Genomic DNA, 27519 nt, shown 5'->3' with positions numbered 1-27519 from the left:
AAAATCTAGCTTAAGTAATTCAGAGGGTAGGAGGTAAAACTCTATGGAGACGATAGTCCTTTTTGTTATTTAATGATCAGCCATAATTAACTTGCAAATTTGAAATAATTAGAACAAATTAAAGGTATTTAACTTTGCCTCCCTAAAGAAAAATTGAAATTGCACCAAATGCAGCTTTAAATTATTCAAATCTCAGAGGTCTCCGCTAGATTTTTTTTATAATGCCTTTTCTATGATGAGAATACCAATCTGCTTTTTGTCAGAAGGCATCCTATCAAGTAATTGTTCTTTGTGTTTAATAAGTGACAGCTCTTCTTCTTTGTAAAAGTATTCAAGTCTCTCAAGACTACATCAGCATTTCCATGGCATTTTAATTCAATAAAACAAAAGGTTAATGTTTTTCTGCTTTTTAAGGAATGCAAATACAAGTGGTATTCAATTGGTCCTGAATGACATTTAAAATTTACTATTGAAGTTCAGGCAGACTATCGCGATATTAGATTTGGGAAAAATAGAAAGAAAATTTCAAGGAGTTTTGGATTATTAGAATTTTACTGAACTTGAAGGACTGAAAATGTGTTTTTCTTTCCCCATCCTAAATTGGAGCTACTCAGAGTTTCCCATCTAGTATTTTATAAGGTTAAAATATGGAGATATAATTCAATAAAATCTTAATAACTTAAGAATGACTTATACAGTGTGGCAATCCTAAATGCCATGAGTTTAGACATTTGCTGTCTTGATTTTGAGCATTTTACCATCACTTTAACAGCTCCAACAGATGCCAGTTAAGAACAGCAGAGAATTATTTCTAGTAATTTCATCATATCAGTGAATGATGTCTTATATTAGACAGAGACCCTCAGTGAATTTTGTTCACATTTTATCTGGACTGTGTGAAATATGAGAAACACTGATCATCTGACAGTTAGGTTTTGACTTTGTGGTCTCCCACACAGAGAATGAATGGTCCAAAATGTGTGCACACAAAATGGTTCTTCAACTTAGTACCCAATTCTACAGTTTTGCACACGAAATATAGTTTACAATTTTGATATTATCTCAGCATATCTATCAAAAAGTTTCTTTGGTAATTCTTTTCCTGTTTAACTTTATTTTTTATCAACTTTAAATATATATTTAATTAAAATGTACAAGAAGTTTGTGTTGTAACAAATGAATATACCTGTGTAAGTAACAGCCCAATTAATATAAAAAGGATCCATTGTTCCAAAGAGTACTTTGCTCTACTTTCCAGTAAGCCCCTCACAAACCTCTGACCCAGTGATCTAATTTCTGTCACTTAAGACAGCTTTGCATGTTCTGAATTTTCATATATATGATATCATACAGTATGCATGTAATTGGCATCTTTTACTCACTGTATGTTTTGGAGATCTTTGCATTTTACTGCATATTTCATTAATCCATTACTTTTTAAATTCCTGATGGGGAAACAGTGGAAACAGTGTCAGACTTTATTTTGGGGGGCTCCAAAATCACTGCAGATGGTGACTGCAGCCATGAAATTAAAAGACACTTACTCCTTGGAAGAAAAGTTACAACCAACCTAGATAGTATATTCAAAAGCAGAGACATTACTTTGCCGACTAAGGTCCATCTAGTCAAAGCTATGGTTTTTCCAGTGGTCATGTATGAATGAGAGTTGGACTGTGAAGAAGGCTGAGCGCCGAAGAATTGATGCTTTTGAACTGTGGAGTTGGAGAAGACTCTTGAGAGTCCCTTGGACTGCAAGGAGATCCAACCAGTCCATTCTGAAGGAGATCAGCCCTGGGATTTCTTTGGAAGGAATGATGCTAAAGCTGAAACTCCAGTACTTTTGGCCACCTCATGCAGAGTTGACTCATTGGAAAAGACTCTGATGCTGGGAGGGATTGGGGGCAGGAGGAAAAGGGAACAACAGAGGATGAGATGGCTGGATGGCATCACTGACTCGATGGACGTGAGTCTGAGTGAACTCCGGGAGTTGGTGATGGACAGGAAGGCCTGGCGTGCTGCGATTCATGGGGTCGCAAAGAGTCAGACACGACTGAGCGACTGAACTGAACTGAGCAGTACATTGTATAAGTACCCCACAACAAGTTTATCAGTTCATTTGTTGATGGACATTTACATTGTTTCCAGATTTGGGCAGAAAACAGAAAATCTGAACTTCTGTAAACATTTGTGTGCAAGTCCTTTATAGACATATTTTCTTTCTCTTAAGTAACCAGATAGGAGTAGAATATATAATATTCTAAGGTTACTCTTAACTATACTTGAAACGCCCAAACTGTTTTATAAAGTTGTAAACTTTACAGTCTTAACCACCAAAGTATCAGAATTTTATTTACATCATGTCATTGCCAAGGCTTGATATAGTCAAACTTTTTTATTTCAACCATTTTGGTGGCTGTTAAATGATACCTTATTGTGATTTTAATATGCAGTTCTCTGATGACTAATGATGAAGACCATATTTTAATGTTGCTGTTGGCCATTCGTATATCTTCTTTTGGAAAGTATCTATTAAGATCTTTTAATCCATTTTTAATTGGGAAAATAATCATTGAACATAGAACTCTGCATTTTTTGGATCAGATATGTTTTGTGAATATTTTCTCCCAGTGTGTAACTTGCTGATTTATTTCCTTAATAGTCTTTTGAAGAGCAAGACTTTTTCTTGATGAAGGTTAAAAAGATATTTTCCTTTATTTTCTTATAGAAGTTGTATGTAGTGTAATGGAGGGCTCTAGGTTCATTCTTTCTCTATACAGATATCCCATTATTCTAACACCATTTGTTGAAAAAAGGCTAATTTTTTTCTTCATTGAATTGCCTGATGCCTTTTCAAAATCAGTTGGATATGTACACCCATGAACACACATATATGGATTTCTATTTCATTGATCTACAAGTCCAGTCTTCTGGTCATGTCACACAGTCTGGATGACTTTAACATTATAGAAAATCTTGAAATAAATTATCTTCCAACTTATTTTTCGTATTAAAAATTATTTTAATAAAAAACTTATTTATTTAATAATACTTTTCTTTTTAAAAGAAAATGATTAATTATTTTTTAGCTATTTCATTTTCTTTTCTTTACATTTTAGATTCAGATTATTGATTTCTATTAAAGAGGTGAAATTGTGATTGGATCAATTTAGGAGAATTGACATCCTAAAAATATTGTTTTCCAATCCATAAGCATGGTATATCTCTAAGTTTTTTTAGATTTTTAAAAATTTACCTCAGTTATATAGTGTCAGTATGAGAATCTTATACCTTTTTCATTGAATTTATTAGTAGTATATAGAAAGAGCATTGAATTTTTAATATTTACTTTGTATACTACAGTCTTGCTAAATGCACATACTCTAGAGGCTTGCTTGTTTTCTTTGTTTGTTTGGTAGATTTCATAGCATTTTCAAGTTCATGGTCAGGTGAACAGCCATAACAACAGCTTTAAGGCTTGCCATGCTTCATGTTTTTCATTTCTTATTTTTAACTTGCTGTGTTAACTTTTAATTCAGTATTAAACAGAAGTGATTAAAGAAGACATCCTTGCTTTGTGCTCAAGGAAAAGGCATTCAGTTTTTCACCAATTAATGTAATGTTAAATATGGATTTTTGATAGTTGTTCTTTATCAGATTAAAGTGAGCTCCATTTTTTTATGTGAACATTTTTATAATTCTTGATGCATATTACCAAGTAACATTCCAGAAGGGTTGTATCCATTAACTGTAGGACTAGTAATATATGACTAAATATGTATGTAATAGTAATGTATGACTAAATTTTCATAGTAAATAAGTTCCCTAGTTTCCTTAGTTTTTATTTTCTCAAAAGCTTTTCTTACATTTAATGATATAATCGTATGGCTTTGCATCTTTATTCTTTTAATGTGACGATTTACATAGATTTCTAATGTTAAGCCAACATTTTATTTTAGAAAAATATTCATTTGGCCATTATGTAGTACCTTTTATATATTGCTGCATTTGATGTGCTATTATTTTGTTGAGGATTTTTGTGTCTATGTTCATGAGGGATACCAGTTTGTAATATTCAGTTTAGTTCAGTTCAGTCGTTCAGTCATGTCCGACTCTTTGTGACCCCATGAATCACAGCACGCCAGGCCTCCCTGTCCATCACCATCTCCCGGAGTTCACTCAGACTCACGTCCATCGAGTCCGTGATGCCATCCAGCCATCTCATCCTCAGTCGTCCCCCTCTCCTTCCTGCCCCCAATCCCTCCCAGCATCAGAGTCTTTTCCAATGAGTCAACTCTTCTCATGAAGTGGCCAAAGTACTGGAGCTTCAGCTTCAGCATCATTCCTTCCAAAGAACACCCAGGGTTGATCTCCTTCAGAATGGACTGGTTGGATCTCCTTGCAGTCCAAGGGACTCTCAAGAGTCTTCTCCAACACCACAGTTCAAAAGCATCAATTCTTCGGCGCTCAGCCTTCTTCACAGTCCAACTCTCACATCCATACATGACCGCTGGAAAAACCGTACCCTTGACTAGACGGACCTTTGTTGGCAAAGTAATGTCTCTGCTTTTGAATATACTATCTGGGTTGGTCATAACTTTTCTTCCAAGGAGTAAGCGTCTTTTAATTTCATGGCTGCAGTCACCATCTGCAGTGATTTTGGAGCCCAAAAAAATAAAGTCTGATGCTGTTTCCACTGTTTCCCCATCTATTTCCCATGAAGTGATGGGACTGGATGCCATGATCTTCGTTTTCTGAATGTTGAGCTTTAAGCCAACTTTTTCACTCTCCTCTTTCACTCTCATCAAGAGGCTTTTTAGTTCCTCTTCCCTTTCTGCCATAAGGGTGGTGTCATCTGCATATCTGAAGTTATTGATATTTCTCTCAGCAATCTTGATTGCAGCTTATGCTTCCTCCAGCCCAGCGTTTCTCATGATGTACAGAAAACTATAGTCGATCTAATCACATGGACCACAGCCTTGTCTAACTCAATGAAAGCCATGCCCTAATGGCCATGCCCTGTGGGGCCACCCAAGACTGGTGGGTCATGGTGGAGAGGTCTGACAGAATGTGGTCCACTGGAGAAGGGAATGGCAAGCCACTTCAGTATTCTTGCCTTGACAACCCCATGAACAGTGTGAAAAGGCAAAATGATAGGATACTAAAAGAGGAACTCCCCAAGTCAATAGGTGCCCAATATGCTACAGGAGATCAGTGGAGAAATAACCCCAGAAAGGATGGAGCCAAAGCAAAAACAATACCCAGCTGTGGATGTGACTGGTGATAGAAGCAAGGTCCGATGCTGTAAAGAGCAATATTGCATAGGAACCTGGAATGTCAGGTCCATGAATCAAGGCAAATTGGAAGTGGTCAAACAGGAGATGGCAAGAGTGAACATCGACATTCTAGGAATCAGCCAACTAAAATGGACTGGAATGGGTGAATTTAACTCAGCTGACCATTATATCTACTACTGAGGGCAGGAATCCCTTAGAAGAAACGGAGTAGCCATCATAGTCAACAAAAGAATCAGAAATGCAGTACTTGGATGCAATCTCAAAAACGACAGAATGATCTCTGTTCGTTTGTAATATTACTTTCTTGTAATAACTTAATGAGCTTTTGGTTTCACATAGTAATATGAAATGAGTCGAGTTCCCTCCTCTTTTAGTTACTGAAAGCTTGTACAAAATTAATATTTCTTCCTTAAATATGATAAAAGATACCAGTTATCGGATCAGTTTTCTTTGTAGGGATGTTTTGATTATGAATTGAATTATTTTAATAGATATGAGGGTATTCATATGTTTCCTGTTTCTTCTTGAGTCAGTTTTAACAAGTTGTTTCTTTCAAGAGATATGTGCATTTCATATCGTCTTAATTATTGAATATGGTGGCATAAAGTTGTTCATGAGATAGCCTTAATATTCTTTTACTATCTGTACCATCTACAGTGATATCCCCTCTCTGATTGATGATATTCATAAGTTTTTTCTTTTTCTTAGTTTGTCTTGGATTAGGAGTTTATCAGTTTTATTATAACTTTCAAAGGGCTAGCTTTTATGTTTTTATTACTGTGTATTTCACGGAGTTCTACTCTTCATTGTTTCCTTGTTTCTACTTGCCTTGTATCTAGTTTGCTCTTATTTTTCTAGCTGTGTAAAATGGAATAGTATATCATTGACTTTTTTTGTTTGGCCATGCTTTGTGACATGCAGAATCTTAGTTCCCTGATCAGGGATCGAACCCATCCCTCTGCTTTGGGAGCATGAACTCTTAACCACTGGATCACGAGAAAAGTCCCATTACGTCACTGACTTTAAACTTTTCTTCTTTTCTAGAAAAAGTATTTAAGCACTTACCTTCTGTATCCCTCAAATCTTAATAGGTTATATTTTTGTAGTCATGTGTTTCAAAGTGCATATTAATTTCTCTTGTGAATTTTTGACCCTTGAGTTATTTGGAGTATGTTAGAAAGCTTCCAAATACTTCATACTTTTCTAGATATCTTGTATTTTGGTTTTAATTTAGCTCCATTGTGGTTACATATTCTGTAGGTGTTTATCCTTTTGAAATATATTAAATTTTATTTTATGACTCAACATCTGATTTGTCTTGGTCAATATTACAAGTGTACTTTTAAACATTTATATTCTGCTATTGAGTTATAATGTTCTATACATGAAAGTTAAATTGATGAGTAATGTTATTCAGATCTTCTATAGCCTACTAAATTTTTGTCTTCTTGTTTCTATCAGTTGATAACAAGGAGATGTTAAAATCTCTAAATATAATGGTGCATTTCTCTATCTTTTCCTTTCTCTTATGAGTTATCTATGTGTGTTTTGAAACTGCTTTAGATAATGCATATTACTTGAGAATGTTATGTGTGTCTGATGATTTGCCCCCTTTAATTTGCCCAAAATGAAATATTTTGATGATGAAATATTTCTTTTATATTTGGTTCTACTCTTTTTCTTAACATCTACTTTATTTGAGATCCTACAACCACTCTAGCTTTCCATGTGTACTGTTTGCTTGGCTTACCTCCTTGCATCCTCTATGTCACCCTATTTACCCTTATACATTTAAAGTGTGACTCTTGTAAACAATATGTGGCTTTTTGCATTTTTCTGTAGCCTAACGATCTTCCTTCTATTTGATGTGAATGTTTAATTCACTTTAATTATTGATACTATTGGATTTCTATCCTGCTAATCATATCTATTCTCTGTTCCTCTGTTTTTCCTTTTCTCCTTTTTTGGGGAGGGGAAAGGGAGAATAGTAATCTTTCTTAATTTTTAAACAATTTCTCTATTATTTCATTAGCTATAGCTCTTTGATTTCCTTTAGTGACTTCTATAGGGATTATAATATGCTTTCCTAACTTATTAAAGTCTATATAATACTAACATTGTGTCATTTTATGTAGACTAAAGAACTTTTATATTATATGTTTACCTCTCCATTCTTTGTGATATTATTGTCATATATATTATAGCTCAGTTTAGGTCAGGCGCTCAGTCGTGTCCGACTCTTTGCGACCCCATGAATCACAGCACGCCAGGCCTCCCTGTCCATCACCAACTCCCGGAGTTCACTCAGACTCACGTCCATCAAGTCAGTGATGCCATCCAGCCATCTCATCCTCAGTCGTCCCCTTCTCCTTCCTGCCCCCAATCCCTCCCAGCATGAGAGTCTTTTCCAATGAGTCAACTCTTCGCATGAGGTGGCCAGAGTACTGGAGTTTCAGCTTTAGCATCATTCCTTCCAAAGAAATCCCAGGGTTGATCTCCTTCAGAATGGACTGGTTGACTCTCCTTGTAGTCCAAGGGACTCTCAAGAGTCTTCTCCAACACCACAGTTCAAAAGCATCAATTCTTCGGCGCTCAGCCTTCTTCACAGTCCAACTCTCACATCCATACATGACCACTGGAAAAACCATAGCCTTGACTAGACGGACCTTTGTTGGCAAAGTAATGTCTCTGCTTTTGAATACTACTGCTCAGTGTGTTATAAATTCTCTTCTTTAAACATGCATTTACCTTTTAATGGAGCTTCCTAGGTGGCGCTAGTGATAAAGAACCCACCTGCCAATGCATGAGACACAAGAGATGTAGATTTGATCCCTGGGTCAAGAAGGTCCTCTGGAGAAGGAAATGGCGACCCACTCCAGTATTCTTGCCTGGAGAATCCCATGGATAGAGGAGCTTCGCAGGTTACAGTCCATGGGGTCACAGAGAGTTGGACACAACTGATGTGAGTTAGCACACACACAAATATCTTTTAATGACATTAAGGGAAAAATGAGAAAATACAGAGTTTTGTATTTATTCACATATGTCCTATCTCTGATGCTCTTCATTTCATAGATCCAGGTTTCTAACTGATTCTTTCAACCTGAAAAATATATTGTTTCTTGTTGTGTAGGTCTGCTAACAGCACATTTTCCCTGTTTTTGTTTATCTGAAAAATGTTATTTCTCCTTCCTTTTTTTGAAGAATATTTTCATGAGATACAGAATTCTAAGATGAAATTTTGGGTTTTCTTATTTTTTGGTTTTTAGCACTGTGAAGATATTGTCTACTATCTTCTGGCTTTCATTGTTGTTATGAGAAGGTAGCTGTCAAAATCATTGTTTTGTATGTAATTGAAATTTTATCTGGTCGTTTGCAATCTTCTTTGTCTTTGGTTTTCAACAGTTTGGGTCTGTGGGTCAACGTTTTTTGTCATATTTGGGAAATAGTCTGCCATTATTTGTTTAACATGCTATTTCAAATATTTTTTCTACTTCATTTCCTATCTCTTCTCCTTCCACAACTTCAGTAATGTTTGTTAGGCAGCTTAATATTGCTTCTGAGATCTCTGTTGTTGTTGTTGTTGTTGTTGTTCAGTCACTAAGTCCTGTCTGACTCTGCGACCCCATGGGCTGTAGCATGCCAGGCTTCCCTGTCCTTCACTATCTCCCTGAGTTTGCTCAGACTCATGTCCATTGAGTTGGTGATGCCATCCAACCATCTCAGCCTCTATTGCCCCCTTCTCTTCGTGCCCTCAGTCTTTCCCAGCATCAGGGTCCTTTCCAGTGAGTCAGCTCTTTCACATCAGGTGGCCAAAGTATTGGAGCTTCAGCTTCAGCGTCAGTCCTCCCAATAAATATTCAGGGTTAATTTCCTTTAGGATTGACTGGTTTGGTCTCCTTGGAGTCCAAGAGACTCTCAAGAGTCTTCTACAACACCATAATCTGAAAGCATGAATTCTTCACTGCTCAACCTTCTTTATGGTCCAACTCTCACATCCGTACATGACTACTCAAAAAACCATAGCCTTGACTGTATGGACCTTTGTAGGAAAAGTGATGTCTCTGCTTTTTAATGTGCTGTCTAGGTTTGCCATAGCTTTTCTTCCAAGGCAGAAGACTTTCTCACTGCAGAGGTAGCCTAGTGAGAACTTAGTGTATAGAGTACCTGTACAGAGATGTGCTGGTGGAAATACCCAGAACAGTGTTGTGGTGATTGGCAGGGGAGGGATGGCTAGGAATTACTGCAGTGGTGATGGAATATTTTCATACAAGAGGACTAATTAAGTAAATAATTGTATTAAGGAAATGGTAGCCAAGTTTCTTCTCTGTTACAGAATGGAGTTACATAAATGGAAAGGTAAAAACCTGAAATGAACCCTGTTGGTTTGGGGTTTGAATTGGAGATACTAGTGTAAACTCATGATTTTCAGTGTTTACCTAGATACATAAATTAATGCATATGTACATACATACATGCATATAATCTCTTACCCTATGAGAACTGAGGAGCAGTGATAATCCAATTCTATCAGCTTAAAAAAAAACTAAAAGATATTAATATCAGATCTCCTTGAAGAAATGGCTGATTCCATAACTGAGCCAGAAATTGGACAATATAGCAATTGTTTAGACATGGAATGACTGGTACCTAAACTGGCCACTGGAGAAAGGAAGAAAAGATTTCATAGGTGTCTGTTTCCCTATTCTATCTTCTAAATCAAGGACTTGCCCTTCAAGTTTTGTTAAATGACTCATGCCAAAATTTGAGTAATTTGTATTGATTTTCTCTCTTGTGCTTTCATTCTGTTAAAAATCCATCTTCCCTTCCCTAATTTTCCTCACACCATAACACCCCTTTCCTTCCTCTGCCCCCCAGCATTTCGTAAATGTGCCTTACGGAACCCCTGTCTCACAGACGTTAAACTCTTCTCATCCTCAGCCTTTTCACATGCAAGAAATGATTTCTCCCATTCTTGGCCATAGTTTAGTGATTTTCAGTACTTGCTGGACAATGAAATTACCTGTGACGCTTTAAAGGAGGAGAGGGGGAGGCATGTCATGTGACTCACTCCAGACAGATTCATTCCATTTCTAAGAGTGGGAAGGATAGCCAATCACTCTTCTAAAATGTTTCCCAGATCATTTGAATTGTGTATCATGTGTAATTTGAACTGTGAATCACTGCCTCAATTTGGCATCTTTTCTGAGAATGCTGCTCTCCAGGCCATTTTTTCTGTCACCTCTGGCAAACCACACAGACTATAGTATCAGCACTTCCTGTCTTCCTCATTCCAATACCTCAAACTTTTTTTTTTAAGTTCACAGTTTTGTTTTTCTTTTTTTAATTGAACCAACATCTCAAACTTTTAACTATAATTTTCTCTGCAGCAAACCTCCTCTATGTGAATCTCAGGGTATCTAGTCTTACAACCCATTCTTCCTTTTCTTTGTTTTCTATCATCGTCTCAGAACTTAACATCCACTCAAAGTCACTTCCCCCCAACCCACATCTCCTAACCCCATTCTGTGTGGTTCCAGTATCCGTGTGGTTGATCTCTCTGTTGCCATAGCTAAGGAGATTTGTCTTCCACAGTTCACTCCAGCTTTCTTTAGCCATACCATCCATGGCCATGTCCAGAGCTTGTTCTCCCCTCCTGCGTTCCCATCACGGAGATCACTGACTAGTACTCGCTTTATACCCCACCTCTTTCCCCTGAGTCTAGTCATGTTTTCATTTCTCACATAGACTATACCAAAAGTTTTGTTTGCTTTTCTTGCTGTTTTGTTTTGTCTTTGTTTTACCTTAAAGAGACATCTAACTCCTTCACTTCTCCCCTTTTTTGCCAGTCTTTCAGTCCCCTCTTTGTCTTCCTTTTTTCCCCATGTACACTCTAGACCAAGTGGTTGACCTAAACTCTTCTTTTATCAGTATGCAAATTTCCCTTGACCTCTAGTGTGAAGCACCCTCCATGTAGAATCCTAACCCTGGATCAAGCTCTCAGGCTGCTTTCTCTTCTTTTACATCTATGCCCCTGAGCCCCAAAGCAAATTTACGATTTCTAATTCTGTTAGGCTGTCAACATGGCGGGACAATGTCATTCTTGTTCTTGGTCATTTTACCTTCAATTCCCTCAATACTGGCTCTAAAACACTATGTTTCTCCTCAGTACCCATTTCTTTCACTTACAGGAATGGATTTACCTCCTCCTTCACAGGCAAAATTGAAAGTAAAGCACGTACTTTCTCAACTCTGTCTCTCTCAACTCCACCACCCTAAAGTCAGTCAGCCAATAAGCAAAAACCTGCAGGGTTGTTGATCCATCCGTTCTCTTGAACGACCTTTCCAGATGTTTTGTAGACACCTCAAGCTGCGTTTAATCCCTGCCCCCCACCACCACCTTCTCTCTACTGCTTATGCACCCAAATTCTGCCATTCATTCTCAAGTCATTCCTCTCTCTCGCTTTTCACATTCAGACACTTATCAAATTCTACCAATTTTAAATCCTAAATATATTTTAAAAGTTGCCTCCTTCCCATTTCTACCACTTCTCTATTTCAGACTCACTCCATCTCTCATCAGAGCTGTTTCAGCCACCTTCTCACTCATCGAGGCCATTCTCTAAACTGTGCCAGGGTAATTTTTCATAAATTCAAGTTGGAGCATGTCATTTTTCTCCTTAGAGCCCTTTAATGACTCCATCTTGCTGACAAGGTAAAGTTCAAGCCCCATGACATGAAAAACCAAACCTTTCATGACCTTACCCTTCCCATCTGTCTTGCTTCACCCTCCACTTGTGCATACCCAATACCCAAACTTGATGCTATAACAGTACCAAATTTTTTAAGTTGCCCAAAATATATTATGACATTTTGATATTTAGTATATTGGCTAATACTATTTTTTTCTAGTTCTTTTTCTTTTTTTTTTAAATTTTTTAAATTTTAAAATCTTTAATTCTTACATGCGTTCCCAAACATGACCCCCCCTCCCACCTCCCTCCCGATAACATCTCTCTGGGTCATCCCCATGCACCAGCCCCAAGCATGCTGCATCCTGCGTCAGACATAGACTGGTGATTCAATTCACATGATAGTATACATGTTAGAATGCCATTCTCCCAAATCACCCCACCCTCTCCCTCTCCCTCTGAGTCCAAAAGTCCGTTATACACATCTGTGTCTTTTTTCCTGTCTTGCATACAGGGTCGTCATTGCCATCTTCCTAAATTCCATATATATGTGTTAGTATACTGTATTGGTGTTTTTCTTTCTGGCTTACTTCACTCTGTATAATTGGCTCCAGTTTCATCCATCTCATCAGCACTGATTCAAATGAATTCTTTTTAACGGCTGAGTAATACTCCATTGTGTATATGTACCACAGCTTTCTTATCCATTCATCTGCTGATGGACATCTAGGTTGTTTCCATGTCCTGGCTATTATAAACAGTGCTGCGATGAACATTGGGGTACATGTGTCTCTTTCAATTCTGGTTTCCTCGGTGTGTATGCCCAGCAGTGGGATTGCTGGGTCATAAGGTAGTTCTATTTGCAATTTTTTAAGGAATCTCCACACTGTTCTCCATAGTGGCTGTACTAGTTTGCATTCCCACCAACAGTGTAGGAGGGTTCCCTTTTCTCCACACCCTCTCCAGCATTTATTGCTTGCAGATTTTTGGATCACAGCCATTCTGACTGGTGTGAAGTGGTACCTCATTGTGGCTAATACTATTTCTTTCTAATACTATATCTTTCCATCCTACTATCCTTCCTTGTGTGTGTGTGTTAGTTACTCAGTCATGTCCAACTCTTTGTGACCCCATGGACTATGGCCTGCCAGGCTCCTCTGCTCATGGAATTCTCCAGGCAAGAATACTGGAGTGGGTTGCCACTCCCTTCTCCACGGCATCTTCCCGACCCAGGTATTGAACCCAGGTCTCCTACATTGGAGGTAGATTCTTTACTATCTGAGTACCAGGGAAGTCCTTCCTTATCCCCTGCTTATCCACCAGGATTTAGTTTGAATGCTTCAGGAATGTCTCTTCAGTCATGCAATTAGAGTTAAATGCCCTGCCTTTCTGCGCCCATAAACATCTTGCTGTGAAAAGCTCCTAGAGAGATAGGAGAACCAGACCATCTCACCTGTCTCCTGAGAAACCATCTTACCTGTCTCCAGGTTTCCCTTCAAGAAGCAACAGTTAGAATCTTGTACGGAGCAATTGATTTGTTCAAGATCAAGAAAGGAGTACGACAGGGCTGTGTGCTGTCACCCCATTTCTTTAATCTATACACTGAGCACATGATGAGAAATGCCAAGCTGGATGAGTTACAAGCTGGAATCAAGATAGGTGGACAGAAACATCAGCAACTTGAAATATGCCGATGATATCACTCTAATGGCAGAAACCAAAGAGGAACTAAAGAACCTCTTGATGAACGTGAAGGAGGAGAATGAAAGAGCCGGCTTGAGACTAAATATTAAAAAAACTAAGATTATGGCATCCAGCCCCATTCAGTTCAGTTCAGTCGCTCTGTCGTGTCCGACTCTTTGTGACCCCATGAATCGCAGCACGCCAGGCCTCCCTGTCCATCACCAACTCCCGGAGTTCACTCAGACTCAAGTCCATCGAGTCGGTGATGCCATACAGCCATCTCATCCTCTGTCGTCTGCTTTTCCTCCTGCTCCCAATCCCTCCAGACATCAGTGTCTTTTCCAATGAGTCAACTCTTTGCATGAGGTGGTCAAAATACTGGAGTTTCAGCTTTAGCATCATTCCTTCCAAAGAACACCCAGGGCTGATCTCCTTTAGAATGGACTGGTTGGGTCATCTTGCAGTCCAAGGGACTCTCAAGAGTCTTCTCCAACACCACAGTTCAAAAGCATCAGTTCTTTGGCGCTCAGCTTTCTTTGCAGTCCCAACTCTCACATCCATACATGACCACTGGAAAAACCATAGCCTTGACTAGATGGACCTTTGTTGGCAAAGTAATGTCTCTGCTTTTCAATATGCTATCTAGGTTGGTCATCTGAGTTAAATTCACCCATTCCAGTCCATTTTAGTTCGCTGATTCCTAGAATGTCGACGTTCACCCTTGCCATCTCTTGTTTGACCACTTCCAATTTGCCTTGATTCATGGACCTGACATTCCAGGGTCCTATGCAATATTGCTCTTTACAGCATCAGATCTTTCTTCTATCACCAGTCACATCCACAACTAGGCATTGTTTCTGCTTTGGCTCCATCCCTTCATTCTTTCTGGAGTTATTTCTCCACTGATCTCCAGTAGCATATTGGGCACCTAATGACCTGGGGAGTTCCCCTTTTAGTATCCTATCATTTTGCCTTTTCATACTGTTCATGGGGTTCTCAAGGCAAGAATACTAAGTGGCTTGCCATTCCCTTTTCCAGTGGACCACGTTCTGTCAGGCCTCTCCACCATGACCTGCCCGTCTTGGATTGCCCCGTACGCATGGCTTGGTTTCACTGAGTTAGACAAGGCTGTGGTCCTAGTGTGATTAGATTGACTAGTTTTCTGTGAGTATGGTTTCAGTGTGTCTGCCCTCTGATGCCCTCTTGCAACACTTATTATCTTACCTGGTTTCTCTTACCTTGGTGTGGGGTATCTCTTCACGGCTGCTCCAGCAAAGCACAGCCGCTGCTCCTTACCTTGAACGAGGGGTATCTCCTTACCGCCACCATTCCTGACCTTCAATGTGGGATAGCTCCTCTAGGCCCTCCTGTGCTGCACAGCCACCGCTCCTCGGGTTGCTCCTCCCAGACCTTGGCCCTGGCCTTGGGCATGGTTGGCTCCTCCCAGCTTCCACCCTGGCCTCGGGCTCGGGGTGGCTCCTCAAGGTCACCACCCCTGGCCTCTGGCACAAGGTGGCTTCTCCTGGCTGCCACTGGCCTCGGACACGGGGTAGCTCCTCCCGGCCGCTGCCCTGACAACGGACACGGGGTGTCTCCTCCTGGTTGCCACTGACCTGGGATGCGGCGTAGCTCCTCTCGGCTGCCGCCCCTTACCTTGGACTCGGGGTGTCTCCTCCCAGCCATCGCCCCTGACCTCGGAAGCAGGGTAGCTCCTCGCAGCCGCTGCCACTGACCTCGGACACAGGGTAGCTTCTCTGGGCCGCTGCCCCTGACCTGGGATGCAGGGTAGCTCCTCTCGGCCATTCCTGCACCATCGCAGCCTGGCACTCTAGGCCCTTGCCCCTGACGTCTGACCTGGGGTAGCTCCTCTCGGCCCCACATAGTGAGCAGCTCGCAGCCGCCTGCGCTTAGTGAGTCAGCTCGCAGTACTGCGGGCAGGAATCCCTCAAAAGAAATGGAGTAGCCATCATGGTCAACAAAAGAGTCCTAAATGCAGTACTTGGATGCAATCTCAAAAATGACAGAATGATCTCTGTTCGTCTCCAAGGAAAACCATTCAACATCACAGTTATCCAACTCTGTGCCCGACCAGTAACGCTAAAGAAGCTGAAGTTGAACAGTTTTCTGAAGACTTACAAGATCTTTTAGAACTAACACCCAAAAAAGATGTCCTTTTCATTATAGGGGACTGGAATGCAAAAGTAGGAAGTCAAGAAACACCTGGAGTAACAGGCAAATTTGGCCTTTGAATGCGGAATGTAGCAGAGCAAAGACTAATAGAGTTTTGCCAACAAATTGCACAGGTCATAGCAAACACCCTCTTCCAACAACACAAGAGAAGACTCTACACATGGACATCACCAGATGGTCAACACCGAAATCAGATTGATTATATTCTTTGCAGCCAAAGATGGAGAAGCTCTATACAGTCAGCAAAAACAAGACTGGGAGCTGACTGTGGCTCAGATCATGAGCTCCTTATTGCCAAATTCAGACTAAAATTGAAGAAAGTAGGGAAAACCGCTAGACCATTCAGGTATGACCTAAATCAAATCCCTTATGATTATACAGTGGAAGTGAGGAATAGATTTAAGGGACTAGATCTGATAGATAGAGTGCCTGATGAACTATGGACGGAGATTCGTGACATTGTACAGGAGACAGGGATCAAGACCATCCCCATGGAAAAGAAATGCAAAAAAGCAAAATGGCTGTCTGGGGAGGCCTTACAAATGGCTGTGAAAAGAAGAGAGGCGAAAAGCAAAGGAGAAAAGGAAAGATATAAGCATCTGAATGCAGAGTTCCAAAGAATAGCAAGGACAGATAAGAAAGCCTTCCTCAGCGATCAATGCAAAGAAATAGAGGAAAACAACAGAATGGGAAAGACCAGAGATCTCTTCCAGAAAATCAGAGATACCAAGGGAACATTTCATGCAAAGATGGGCTCGATAAAGGACAGAAATGGTCTGGACCTAACAGAAGCAGAACATATTAAGAAGAGGTGGCAAGAATACACAGAAGAACTGTACAAAAAAGATCTTCACGACCCAAATAATCATGATGATGTGATCGCTAATCTAGAGCCAGACATCTTGGAATGTGAAGTAAAGTGGGCCTTAGAAAGCATCACTATGAACAAAGCTAGTGGAGGTGATGGAATTCCAGTTGAGCTATTTCCAATCCTGAAAGATGATGCTGTGAAAGTGCTACACTCAATATGCCAGCGAATTTGGAAAACTCAGCAGTGGCCACAGGACTGGAAAAGGTCAGTTTTCATTCCAATCCCAAAGAAAGGCAATGCCAAAGAATGCTCAAACTCCATACAATTGCACTCATCTCACACGCTAGTAAAGTAATGCTCAAAATTCCCCAAGCCGGGCTTCAGCAATATGTGAACTGCGAACTTCCAGATGTTCAAGCTGGTTTTAGAAAAGGCAGAGGAACCAGAGATCAAATTGCCAACATCCGCAAGAGAGTTCCAGAAAATCATCTATTTCTGCTTTATTGACTATGCCAAAGCCTTTGACTGTGTGGATCACAATAAACTGTGGAAAATTCTGAAAGAGATGGGAATACCAGACCACCTGACCTGCCTCTTGAGAAACCTGTATGCAGGTCAGGAAGCAACAGTTAGAACTAGACATAGAACAACAGACTGGTTCCAAATAGGAAAAGGAGTACGTCAAGGCTGTATATTGTCACCCTGCTTATTTAACTTCTATGCAGAGTACATCATGAGAAATGCTGGACTGGAAGAAGCAGAAGCTGGAATCAAGACTGCCGGGAGAAATATCAATAACTTCAGATATGCAGATCACACCACCCTTATGGCAGAAAGTGAAGAGGAATTAAAAAGCCCCTGATGAAAGTGAAAGAGAAGAGTGAAAAAGTTGGCTTAAAGCTCAACATTCAGAAAACGAAGATCATGGCATCTGGTCCTATCACTTCATGGGAGATAGATGGGGAAATAGTGGAAACAGTGTCAGACTTTATTTTTGGGGGCTACAAAATTACTGCAGATGGTGATTGCAGCCATGAAATTAAAAGACGCTTACTCCTTGGAAGAAAAGTTATGACCAACCTAGATCAGTTCAGTTCAGTTCAGTCGCTCAGTCGTGTCTGACTCTTTGCAACCCCATGAATCGCAGTATGCCAGGCCTCCCTGTCCATCACCATCTCCCGGAGTTCACTCAGACTCACGTCCATCGAGTTAGTGATGCCATCCAGCCATCTCATCCTTGGTCGTCCCCTTCTCCTCCTGCCCCCAATCCCTCCCAGCATCAGTCTTTTCCATGAGTCAACTCTTCACATGAGGTGTCCGAAGTACTGGAGCTTCAGCTTTAGCATCATTCCTTCCAGAGAAATCCCAGGGTTGATCTCCTTCAAAATGGACTGGTTGGAACTCCTTGCAGTCCAAGGGACTCTCTAGAGTCTTCTCCAATACCACAGTTCAAAAGCATCAATTCTTTAGCGCTCAGCCTTCTTCACAGTCCAAGTCTCACATCCATACATGACCACTGGAAAAACCATAGCCTTGACTAGACGGACTTTATTCGGCAAAGTAATGTCTCTGCTGTTGAATATACTTTCTAGGTTGGTCATAACTTTTCTTCCAAGGAGTAAGCGTCTTTTAATTTCATGGCTGCAGTCACCATCTGCAGTGATTTTGGAGCCCAAAAAAATAAAGTCTGACACTGTTTCTACTGTTTCCCCATCCATCTCCCATGAAGTGATGGGACCAGATGCCATGATCTTCGTTTTCTGAATGTTGAGCTTTAAGCCAACTTTTTCACTCTCCTCTCGCTTTCATCAAGAGGCTTAATTCCTCTTCGCTTTCTGCCATAAGGGTGGTGTCATCTGCATTATCTGATGTTGTTGATATTTCTCCCAGCAATCTTGATTCCAGCTTGTGCTTCTTCCAGTCCAGCATTTCTCATGATGTACTCTGTATAGAAGTTAAATAAGCAGGGTGACAATATACAGCCTTGACGTACTCCTTTTCCTATTTGGAACCAGTCTGTTGTTCCATGTCTAGTTCTAACTGTTGCTTCTTGACCTGCATACAGGTTTCTCAAGAGGCAGGTCAGGTGGTCTGGTATTCCCATCTCTTTCAGTATTTTCCACAGTTTATTGTGATCCACACAGTCAAAGGCTTTGGCATAGTCAATAAAGCAATAATAGATGTTTTTCTGGAACTCTCTTGCTTTTTCCATGATCCAGCGGATGTTGGCAATTTGATCTCTGGTTCCTCTGCCTTTTCTAAAACCAGCTTGAACATCAGGGAGTTCACGGTTCACGTATAGCTGAAGCCTGGCTTGGAGAATTTTGAGCATTACTTTACTAGCATGTGAGAGGAGTGCAATTGTATGGAGTTTGAGCATTCTTTGGCATTGCCTTTCTTTGGGATTGGAATGAAAACTGACCTTTTCCAGTCCTGTGGCCACTGCTGAGTTTTCCAAATTCGCTGGCATATTGAGTGTAGCACTTTCACAGCATCATCTTTCAGGATTGGAAATAGCTCAACTGGAATTCCATCACCTCCACTAGCTTTGTTCATAGTGATGCTTTCTAAGGCCCACTTTACTTCACATTCCAAGATGTCTGGCTCTAGATTAGCGATCACATCATCATGATTATTTGGGTCGTGAAGATCTTTTTTGTACAGTTCTTCTGTGTATTCTTGCCACCTCTTCTTAATATGTTCTGCTTCTGTTAGGTCCAGACCATTTCTGTCCTTTATCGAGCCCATCTTTGCATGAAATGTTCCCTTGGTATCTCTGATTTTCTGGAAGAGATCTCTGGTCTTTCCCATTCTGTTGTTTTCCTCTATTTCTTTGCATTGATCGCTGAGGAAGGCTTTCTTATCTGTCCTTGCTATTCTTTGGAACTCTGCATTCAGATGCTTATATCTTTCCTTTCCTTTTCCTTTGCTTTTCGCCTCTCTTCTTTTCACAGCCATTTGTAAGGCCTCCCCAGACAGCCATTTTGCTTTTTTGCATTTCTTTTCCATGGGGATGGTCTTGATCCCTGTCTCCTGTACAATGTCACGAATCTCCGTCCATAGTTCATCAGGCACTCTATCTATCAGATCTAGTCCCTTAAATCTATTCCTCACTTCCACTGTATAATCATAAGGGATTTGATTTAGGTCATACCTGAATGGTCTAGCGGTTTTCCCTACTTTCTTCAATTTTAGTCTGAATTTGGCAATAAGGAGCTCATGATCTGAGCCACAGTCAGCTCCCAGTCTTGTTTTTGCTGACTGTATAGAGCTTCTCCATCTTTGGCTGCAAAGAATATAATCAATCTGATTTCGGTGTTGACCATCTGGTGATGTCCATGTGTAGAGTCTTCTCTTGTGTTGTTGGAAGAAGGTGTTTGCTATGACCATTGCATTCTCTTAGGAGAACTCTATAGTCTTTGCTCTGCTTCATTCCGCATTCAAAGGCCAAATTTGCCTGTTACTCCAGGTGTTTCTTGACTTCCTACTTTTGCATTCCAGTCCCCTAGAATGAAAAGGACATCTTTTTTGGGTGTCAGTTCTAAAAGGTCTCATAGGTCTTCATAGAACTGTTCAACTTCAGCTTCTTCAGTGTTACTAGTTGGGGCATAGAGTTGGATAACTGTGATGTTGAATGGTTTTCCTTGGAGATGAACAGAGATCGTTCTGTCATTTTTGAGATTGCATCCAAGTACTGCATTTAGGACTCTTTTGTTGACCATGATGGCTACTCCATTTCTTCTGAGGGATTCCTGTCCGCAGTAGTAGATATAATGGTCATCTGAGTTAAATTCACCCATTCCAGTCCATTTTAGTTCGCTGATTCCTAGAATGTTGACATTCACTCTTGCCATCTCCTATTTGACCACTTCCAATTTGCCTTGATTCATGGACCTAACATTCCAGGTTCCTATGCAATATTGCTCTTTACAGCATTGGACCTTGCTTCTATCACCAGTCACATCCACAACTGGGCGTTGTTTTTGCTTTGGGTCCATCCCTTCATTCTTTCTGGAGTTATTTCTCCACTGATCTCCAGTAGCGTATTGGGCACCTGCTGACCTGGGGAGTTCCCCTTTTAGTATCCTATCATTTTGCCTTTTCATACTGTTCATGGGGTTGTCAAGGCAAGAATACTGAAGTGGTTTGCCATTCCCTTTTCCAGTGGACCGCATTCTATCAGACTTCTCCACCATGACCCATCCGTCTTGGGTGGCCCCACATGGCATGGCTTAGTTTCATTGAGTTAGACAAGGCTGTGGTCCTAGTGTGATTAGAATGACTAGTTTTCTGTGAGTATGGTTTCAGTGTGTCTGCCCTCTGATGCCCTCTTGCAACACCTACCGTCTTACTTTGGTTTCTCTTACCTTGGACTTGGGGTATCTCTTCACGGCTGCTCCGGCAAAGCACAGCCGCTGCTCCTTACCTTGGATGAGGGGTATTTGCTCACCGCCACCCCTCCTGACCTTGAACATGGAGTAGCTCCTCTAGGCCCTCCTGTGCCCGCACAGCCACTGCTCCTTGGAAGTGGGGTTGCTCCTCTCGACCGAGAAGGAGAAAAGGTGAAAGTAGTGACAGATTTCCTCTTCTTGGGATCCAAAATCACTGCAAATGGTGACTGCAGCCGTGAAATCAGAAGACAGTTGCTTCTTGGCAGGAAAGTGATGACAAACCTAGACCTTGTGTTGAAGAGCAGAGACATTACTCTGTCAACAAAGGTCCGTATAGTCAAGGCTGCAATCTTCCTAGTGGTCACATACAGCTGTGAAAGCTGGATGATAAAGAAGGCAGCACCAAAGAATTGATACCTTCGAACTATGGTGCTGGAGAAGACTCCTGAAAGTCTCTTGGACAGCAAGGAGATCAAAGCTGTCAATCTTCAGGGAGCTCAACTGTGAATATTCACTGGAAGGACTGATGCTGAAGCTGAAGCTCCAGTATTTTGGTCATCTGATGCAAACAGATGACTCATTGGAAAAGTCCCTGATGATGGGAAAGATTGAGGACAGAAAGAGAAGAGGGCATCAGAGGATAAGATGCCGAGATGACATCACTGATGCAATGAACATGAACTTGGGCAAACTCCTGAAGATGGTGAGGCCTAGTATGCCGCAGTCCGTGGGGTCACATGGCGTCATGCACCTGGGTGACTGAGCAACAACAACAAATGGCATGCATATTCCTGAATCATAGCATGTATCATAGCATATTAAAAATTATCTGTTTTGCACTTCCCCATCAGTCCAGTAGTTAAGACCCCATACTTCCAGTGCAGGGGGCGTGGGTTTGTTCTCTGGTTGGGAAAGTTGTGCGTGCTGCACAGCATGACCTCCCCCATAAAAAGCATATGTCTTCATGTCTGTCTCCACCAATAAAATCACTCTGAGAACAGGATCCCAGTCTTGCCTGTGTTTGTGTCCCCAACACCTAGCACAGAGCAAGTCTTCAGTAAATGTTTGTTTTCCATAAATGCCAGTCCTAGCCCCGTTACATATATGAGTATGTCCTCAATAATCTGATGAATATGTAAATGAATGACTTGGCAATTTATTGAAGAGGAATAAGGAAAGCAGAATTTGAAACAGCTGAGGCTTTTCATCTTAGTGACAAGGAGGATGGTGGTACATTAAATGAGAATGAAAACAGAGAGGAACTAGTTTCAATATAAAGATTATTTGTTGCTTTAGCATGAGTTGGTTTTTGGAAAGGTAGGAAAAGACATCCCTTCACAGTTTTTTGGCAGATTCTTGAACAGGTCAACAGTTTTGGAGAGCATTGTGGATGAGGTGAATCTATTTATAAGTCATAATTGAGGGAAGATATGATGATGTGGCAAGGATCGCTCAGAAAGTAGCAAGAGGGAAGAGGAAAAAGACAAGGACAGAATCATCAGGAATGTCTGCATTTCAGAGAGGGAAGTAGAAGTGTTCCCAATAAAAGAAATGAGCAACAGCCTCCTAGAACTAGAAAACCCATCCAGATGTATGTCATGAACTCCAAGGGAAATAAGTTTTAAGAAAGGAGTCAGTTGTCAGAAGTCACATGACAGTGCGGTCTTGTAACAAGTAAGATGGTTCAAAGAGAAAATGCCACTAGACTTGTTCTCTGAAATATAGCGTTAGTAGGCATATCTGTTAAAATTATTTTCTAGAAGCTTGACAAAGAAAGAGAGAGATTATAGTAATACAAAGGAGATTGTGAAAGTTTTTGCTTTATAATTACAAACATATATGTATTTTGTAAGAAATTTAAGTATTCAGAAAAATATAAATTATAGAAATCTTTCCCTTGGTAACTCTATTTCTACTTCTCTGGTTTGTTATTTATCCATCCAGAACTTAAAAAAAATATTTTTGTATATTTTTTTACAAAAATGAGATCACAGTATACCTTCTCTTATTGGAAATTGCTTTTTTCTAACTGTATACTATGTCATGAAGTTTATTCACAGTGGTGTAGAGAACTACTTCATTCTTTTTTTTTTCATTTATTTTTTAATTGAGGTTTAGTTGATTTACAATATTGTATTAGTTCAGCTGTGTGACATAATGATTCAAAATTTTTATAGATTATGTTCATCTAAAAGTGAACTGAAGTGAAAGTCACTCAGTCATGTCCAAGTCTTTGTGACCCCATGGACTATACAGTCCATGGAATTCTCCAGGCCAGAATACTGGAACGGGTAGCCTTTCCCTTCTCCAGGGGATCTTCCCAACCCAGGGATCGAACCCAGGTCTCCTGCATTGCAGGCGGATTCTGAGCCACAAGAGAAACCCAAGTTATTTGTAAAATAGTGATTATATTACCACCAACTTTCTCCCATTTGGTGGGTTGTCTTTTGTTTCTTCAGTGGTTTCTTTTGCTATACAAAAGCTTTTAAGTTTAATTGCTGTTGTTGTTTAGTCACTAAGTCATGTCTGACTCTTTTGCAACTCCGTGGACTGTAGCCCATCAGTCTCCTCTGTCCATGGGCAAGCAAGAATACTGGAGTGGGTTGCCTTTTCCTTCTCCAGGGATAAGTTTAATTAGGTCCCACTTTCTTATTTTTGTTTTTATTTTCTTTGCTTAAGAGACAGATCCAAAAAAAATATTGCTACAGTTTAGGTCAAAGATCGTTCTGCCTGTTTTCTTCTAGGAGTTTTTGTATATAGACTGAGAAATTTTTCTAATTCCACTGTTGTTTATGTAATTCTGTGGGGTAACTTCTTAAAAGTACAGTTGTAAGAGGGTAGATGCACTTTTATCTTGTAGTGACAAATCACTCAGCAAAGGGTTATCCCAATTTGCAGTTTCTCGTGCCCACGCTTTCTCTGAGTATTATTATAACTTTCCCACTTAAGGGAACACTTTTGGGATTTAGGTTTAGGTTTTGATTTTTAATGAAACATCCGGTCTTATTTGTAATCCTGGGAAAGCACAGAGAAGTTTGTGATTAAAAAAGAAAAAAAAAGAAGATGACTGGCAGGCCATAGTCACAGAGGGCGTGGGTCAAATGGTACCAAGAGTATGAGAGAAAGGTATGATTTTCTTTTGAGGTTTTTTTTATAATTCTATGTTTATTTTTGGCTGTGCTGGGTCTTCACTGCTGCACAGGCTTTTCTCTAGTTGTGACAAGCAGGCACTCCTGTCTGGTTGTGGCGCACAGGTTGTGACGCACAGGGTTCTCATTGCAGTGGCTTCTCGTTGCAGAGCATAGGCTCAGGCGTTGTGGTGCTCGGGCTTAGTTGCTCCACAGCATATGGAATCTTCCAGGATCAGAGATCAAACCTGTGTCTCCTGCATTGACAGGCAAATTCTTTACCACTGAACCACCAGGGAAGCCCCCTCTTCAGAGGTGTTAATAGAAGAATAGTAGATGGGTAAATTTGGAAGTAAATGCAAATGAAAGAAGAAAATTTTTGTATAATCATCTTTATTTCAGAGAAATTAGAATCCAGGTTCCTAGGATGGGATTTAGAATAAAGGTACAGACAAACCTCTGTGTAAAATGGAAGGGAGGATTCCGTATTGGGAATGATCAACACTGGCTAGTATTGGGAGTGTGAGTGACCTGAGAATGTGTGACTTGGGGGAATCCAGTAGTCTTGGTGATGTTAACTTTTCTGTAAGAACAAGTAGAGATGTAGTTGTTGAATTTGCCAGGATTTGGAACTTCTGGGTTGAGGTAAATTTATCTTACATTCACAATGATGTAGTTTTATTCTCCCTATCTTCCTGCCACATGCAAAGAAGTTTTATGAGCTAAGATACACGTCCATTGTCAGGTCAATAAGGAAAAGTGACCCTTGGGTTCTGGTAAAAAAAAAATTTAAGCTCCTAAATTTAATGCACTGCTTTATGCCCGTATAAAACCATACTGTTAACAGTTTTAGTTTCTTCATGCCACTCTGAACATAAAGCTATATAATGTATTGACTTTTAGTAATAGATTATGGTGTGAGCAAACATTACTAAAATTTCTGATCCACACAAAACAAACCCAGTGACTCTGACAGGTTTATGTGATTTGAATCCTGGACAAGGGCCTCATGGGATTCGTAATGGATCCAGTAATACTCCATCAACTTGTTCTAGTCTAGAGATTGCCTCTCTTTCTGAGAAGTTTAAATATTCTGGTTTTCAGAATATTACTCTTTGAATAAATTATTTTTCTTCATTTTAATTTTCACATTGCTTATGGTCATAGGCAAGACAAAACGAAAGTACACGAGATTGTGGTGAGCTTCAATTAGAAGGAAGGCACTGGTAGAATAGTAAGAGATGCACACCATTATAACGCTTCTCTCTAAAAAGTAAAATGTTCCAAGAGGAATTGTGCTAATGCTGGGAGCATATTTCACAAGAGAGAAAAATGTATGCATGTGTGTTTATTTTCATTAAAATTTCTCTTACTCCATATTTGCCTTGTTGACTTTATAATGAAATTATGTGAGGACAGAGACCAGTTCTCTCACATGCATTATAGTACTATTCCTCATATACTCTGAGTACATAATAAATACCATAACAATCGAAAACGAGAAACACAAATGCATTTTGAAGCAAACTGGTGATATTTTAATCCCTTATGTTCATTTTTAGTACTCAGAAACATTTTAGTTATGCAAGTCTTGTTTTAGCACACTTTTTATTTCTACAGATACTCTGGTTCTCAGTCATAGTCTGTGACTTTATTAGCAGTTTCATGAGTCTTACGCTTATTTCCCCAACTCCAAATATAAACTTTTGAGGATAAAAACCACAACTCCAGAATTGTTTTGGCAGGACACAGAACAGGTCTTCAGTAAAATTTTTGAATTATATATCAATAAAAAAATAAGAAAAAGTTTCTACTGCCATGAATTGCATTTCAACTCATGCTGAATTTATATGCTTTTTTTGTGATCCATTCCCCCTTCTGTGCCCTCTATAGCTCATTCATGTTTATTCTTTTCAGTTTGTTGAAGTCAGAGTGTGATGACTGGACACTTGGAACATCACCGTCCAGCAAAAAGTGCCAAGGCTCCACTAACAGTGGAGCAAGTAGAAGGGATAAGAAGACAGTTGGGTTTCAGTCACAGATGAAAGATGATGCCCTGTGGACCAGTCAGAAGAAAGATGCATGTCGATCCCAAAGAGGTGAGCTCAGCATCTGCAGTAGCAAAAGGGGAAGCTTTGGGGGCCAGGTTGCTAGTGGTTGCTAGCCATCAACTCCAGATGGTTTCCTGTAACCCTGGAGCAAGAGTTAAACGTGTTACAAACCAACATGCACCTGCAAGGCCACAGGTAACACGTCTCCTGGATCAGTGAATTGCAGCAGCAGTTCTTTTAGAATACTCATGAGAAACTATCTAATGTGTCCCTCTTTTTGCAAGCAGCTAACTGTAAGAATTATTCAGCAGTAAATATGGTCATCAGTTCAGTTCAGTCACTCAGTCATGTCCGATTCTTTGCGACCCCATGAATCGCAGCACGCCAGGCCTCCCTGTCCATCACCAACTCCCAGAGCTTACTCAAACTCATGTCCATTGAGTTAGTGATGCCATCCAGCCATCTCATCCTCTGTCGTCCCCTTCTCCTGCCCCCAGTCCCTCCCAGCATCAGGGTCTTTTCCAATGAGTCAACTCTTCACATGAGGTGGCCAAAGTATTGGAGTTTCAGCTTTAGCATGGTCATAGACACAAAATAATACTTAAAACGAATAAAGAGGACCAGAAATTGAACATAAATCTTTGCTGGGAAAGTAAACTCTAACAACTGCAATTAATCCTCAATTAACTGGAAATATGAGGAGGGTGGAAGAGAAGTCATTGTGGCTAAAACAGAACCTTGTAAGTATTGCCTAGCAGTCTTTGAAGTACCAGTAATTCTTTCTATTTTATATGTGGTAGATATTTTAAGAGAAATCAGTTATAAATAACTATATGGAATATTAAGTGAAGCAGTTAAATTTAATTTCATATCCCAGTTGTTTCTGAAGTGGCTTTTGGTTTAATCTCTCCTGGAATCATTAAAGGAAGGACTCTGGGACAGAATGGAACAAGTCTGAGCTTCATGGGTCAGAAGAAAGCAAAGAGCCCCAAAAGGTCTCAGAGCCCACTTCTGTTCACTCCTCTTTCCCAGACATCTTTCTTGCCTGTTCACAACCATTAACCTCGATTTCCTCCTTGTTTACCTCTTTTTACTGGGCTAGCTAGCACTGTCCACTGCTAGTGTTAACCAACCAATTTCTCATAATCTCTCAAGTCACTCTCACATCTATTTGAGAATTGGACAGTGCTTTATGAGATCTTCCTGGGGCTTCCCTGGTGGCTCAGATGGTAAAGAATCTACTTGCAATTTAGAAGACCCAGGTTCAATCCCTAGGTTG

At 40.3% G+C, this 27519-nt stretch overlaps 1 protein-coding gene across 8 annotated transcripts in view; it reads left to right on the top strand.

The window, feature by feature from the left end:
• Positions 1–27519, top strand: part of KIAA1328 (KIAA1328 ortholog) — a 423903-nt gene that overhangs the window by 311956 nt on the left and 84428 nt on the right. For all 8 annotated transcript variants that reach the window (XM_069568685.1, XM_069568686.1, XM_069568687.1 and 5 more), the window contains one exon: positions 26107–26288. In XM_069568685.1, the coding sequence (XP_069424786.1) occupies positions 26107–26288 (182 nt within the window). The remainder of the gene's footprint in view (positions 1–26106; positions 26289–27519) is intronic.

This window comes from Ovis canadensis, chromosome 23, assembly GCF_042477335.2.
Source record: "Ovis canadensis isolate MfBH-ARS-UI-01 breed Bighorn chromosome 23, ARS-UI_OviCan_v2, whole genome shotgun sequence".
NCBI classification, from domain to species: Eukaryota; Metazoa; Chordata; class Mammalia; order Artiodactyla; family Bovidae; genus Ovis; species Ovis canadensis.
The sequence above is the reverse complement of the archived record's forward strand: the minus strand, read 5'-3'. Positions and strand labels throughout refer to the sequence as shown.